This window comes from Mus pahari, chromosome 14, assembly GCF_900095145.1.
Source record: "Mus pahari chromosome 14, PAHARI_EIJ_v1.1, whole genome shotgun sequence".
In the NCBI taxonomy this organism is placed as follows: domain Eukaryota; kingdom Metazoa; phylum Chordata; class Mammalia; order Rodentia; family Muridae; genus Mus; species Mus pahari.
This window is the reverse complement of record NC_034603.1, coordinates 1,228,535-1,231,263: the sequence shown is the minus strand read 5'-3', so window position 1 is coordinate 1,231,263 and position 2,729 is coordinate 1,228,535. Positions and strand designations below refer to the sequence as shown.

At 46.3% G+C, this 2,729-nt stretch overlaps 1 protein-coding gene across 1 annotated transcript; it reads right to left on the bottom strand.

Moving 5' to 3' along the window:
- On the bottom strand, positions 1-932 carry LOC110332498 (hemoglobin subunit theta-1-like). The gene is made up of 3 exons (XM_021213756.1): positions 807-932; positions 507-711; positions 1-399 (listed from the first exon to the last, which is right to left on the bottom strand). Exons 1-3 carry the CDS (start codon positions 893-895, stop codon positions 271-273), a joined length of 423 nt encoding a protein of 140 aa, XP_021069415.1. The 5' UTR covers positions 896-932; the 3' UTR covers positions 1-270.
- Positions 933-2,729: the final 1,797 nt, after the last annotated feature.

The window sequence follows — 2,729 nt, the reverse complement described above, 5'->3', positions numbered from 1 at the left end:
ACATGAGAACATGAAATTTATCTCAAAGGCAAAAACACAATAAAACAATACAAACAAGGGATGGCTGCCTCCCATATGAGGTCTGAGACACCATCTTATCTGTAATTTCAGTCCCTTGGAACCTTGTTTTGGATTACTGGGAGCGGGGTGTGTATTTCTCCTGTGCCCCTCTGCTTCCAGGACAGCAATGCAGCCCTGGGCAGATTTACTCAAACATTGTGAGCTTCAGGAAGGGCATGGGTGGAGACTATAGTATCCTGCATCCCCAATTCAGCCATACTTGGAGACCAGTGCCAATGTCACGTGACCCAGAAACTTGTCCAAGGAGGCATGCATCGCCAGGCTGAAGTCTCCAGGATAGTGCCGGGCAAGAGTTACCAGCAGACAGTGGCTGAAGAACTGAAGAAAGAGAACCGCCCCGCCTTGCATTAATTTCTCCCCTACACCAAGCCTTGAAGGGACCCACATCTCCAGCAACCCCGGGTGAGCTCACATACAGGGCTCACCTGGAAGTTAGCGGGGTCCACGCAGAGCTTATGCGCATGTAGATCCCTGAGAGCAGACAAAGAAGCAGGCAGGTCGTCCAGGTGCTGGGCAGCGAGAGTCAGTGCATCGGCCACCTTTTGGGCATGGGCTTTTACCTGGCTAGAGCCTGGCCTCAGGTCCAAGTGTGAGAAGTAGGTTTTGGTGGAGGGGAAAGCCACGAAGGTCCTGTAGGAAAACAGAGTTGGGCGCATCCGGACCCGGAGGTACAGAGAGCCTGTCTTCGCCCCGCAGTCCGTTGGAAGATGAGCCCGAGGGCGTACCTCTCCAAGGCCTCGGTCACGTAGATTCCGACATTGCTGCCCATCTTCTTCCAGAGCGCAAGGACCAGCCAGTGATCATCCTGAGACATCTTCAATGAACTGAGCCTTGNGCGCCTGTCTGAGCTCAAAGACATCCTGAAACACAAGCGGCCGCCAGGGGGCGCTGCATCGTTCCAGGATGCCTAGGTGTTCACAGAGTCTGTGTTCAGCTTTGAGCCCTCTATCTCCCTGGGCTCCCTCTCCAAGCCTTACATTTTANAGTATTTACTGTATGCACATTGGCATCTAATATGTACTATAGTTTACTATGAATTTTAGTGTGCATTTGGCACTGTCGGCTTGTCCTGCCTCCTGCGTCCTTCGGAAACTTCACGGGCTTTCCTTTCTTACTCATTATTGAAAAGGACTGAGTGTCATTGGTGTAATTCTCTGTCAGGAGCCCATACCCATACTTGGTCATATTTTTTTTTCTCCTGGAGCACGTCTCCTTTCTTTAAATATCACATAGTAAAATCTACATTTAATAGGGATAGAGAGATGGCTCAGCCGTTAAGAGCACAAACTGCTCTCCCAGAGTACATGGCTTAGGTTACAGCACAAACATGCCTGCTCTCATTTGCCTGTAACTTCAGGTCAGGTAGATCCAAGCCCTCTTCGGTCTTCCACAGTCATACAAGAGATGCACAGATATCCATGCAGCCCAAACAGCCACACGTGTGAAATAAAGTGAAGGAGGTTTAAATCTACATTAAAAACCCCTTTTCATCTGGGTCTTGAGGCACAGGTACAGGGTAATCGTAGCACTGAGATGGAAAAGGATGTCTGTGAGTTCAGGACCATCCTGGCCTACATATGGAACTCCAGGCCAGCAGTGCTACATAATGAGACCCTGACTCTGCCTAAACCACTTCAGACAAATATCCCCTTTAATACATTCCAACTCTGGGGGCTGGAGAGGTGGTTCAGTGGTTAGGAAGACTGACTGCTCATCCAGAGGTCCTGGGTTCAATGACCAGGAATCACACAGTGGCTAACTACCACCTGTAATGGGATCCGATGCCCTCCTCTTGTGTGTCTGAAGACAGTTACAGTATATTTACATGTTAAAATGAATAAATAATTCTTCGAATGAATAAAATCTAAGATTGTTTCAAAAAAATATATTCTTTTCAGAGCTGTGAGAATTAAGTTGATGAGAAATATTGTATGCCTGGATCATGGGGCAAATTCCTTTGGGGACTTTGACCTTAAGAGTACCCATTACACATCTCAATAATGACAGCAATGGTGACACTCTCGATGAGTACGTCGTCATTACATGAAAGGCTCTGTTCTTCTTTTGTTGTTTGTGTGACTGTGCTCAAGCTCCCATGTTCTGGAACTAGAGATGTGTGGCCCAAAGCCCTGGACATTTTAGACATGTTTGATGTGTACACGTCATTGATGTCACGTTCTTCCACAACGTTGTGCAGTCTTCACCAATAAACATTTCCAGAATGTTTGCTCACTGAACCAGAACCTCTAGCGCACGACCTGGAACCATTCAACCCCCACCAAAAGGCTCTGTCACACAGGAGGCTACATACTGTCGCTATAGATTCCCCCAGTTTTGATATTTTACAAACATGAAGCCATGCACTGCATGACATTTGTTCTGTTGGTTTCTTCCACTTGACATTTTTTTTAAAGGATCACACACATTGTATAAAAAAATCTACACTTTGCTGTAAATAGCTGAAGAATATTCTCTTGTAGGGGTACAGATGTACCTCAGTTAGTAGAATGCTTCTATATGTATGTATGTATGTATGTATGTATGTATGTACGTATGTATGTATGTATGAATGTACATATGCTACCCTTAGTTCTGTTCTCAAGCACTGCATACAATGGACATGAAGGCACATATCTGAAAACTCAGCA

Excerpts from the sequence above, each read along its gene's own strand:
- LOC110332498 (XM_021213756.1), bottom strand. The coding sequence starts at position 895 with ATGTCTCAGGATGATCACTGGCTGGTCCTTGCGCTCTGGAAGAAGATG. Across the intron at positions 712-806 it reads GTGACCGAGGCCTTGGAGAG|GACCTTCGTGGCTTTCCCCT; the intron begins GTACGCCCTCGG and ends GTTTTCCTACAG. Across the intron at positions 400-506 it reads TGGACCCCGCTAACTTCCAG|TTCTTCAGCCACTGTCTGCT; the intron begins GTGAGCCCTGTA and ends CTCTTTCTTCAG.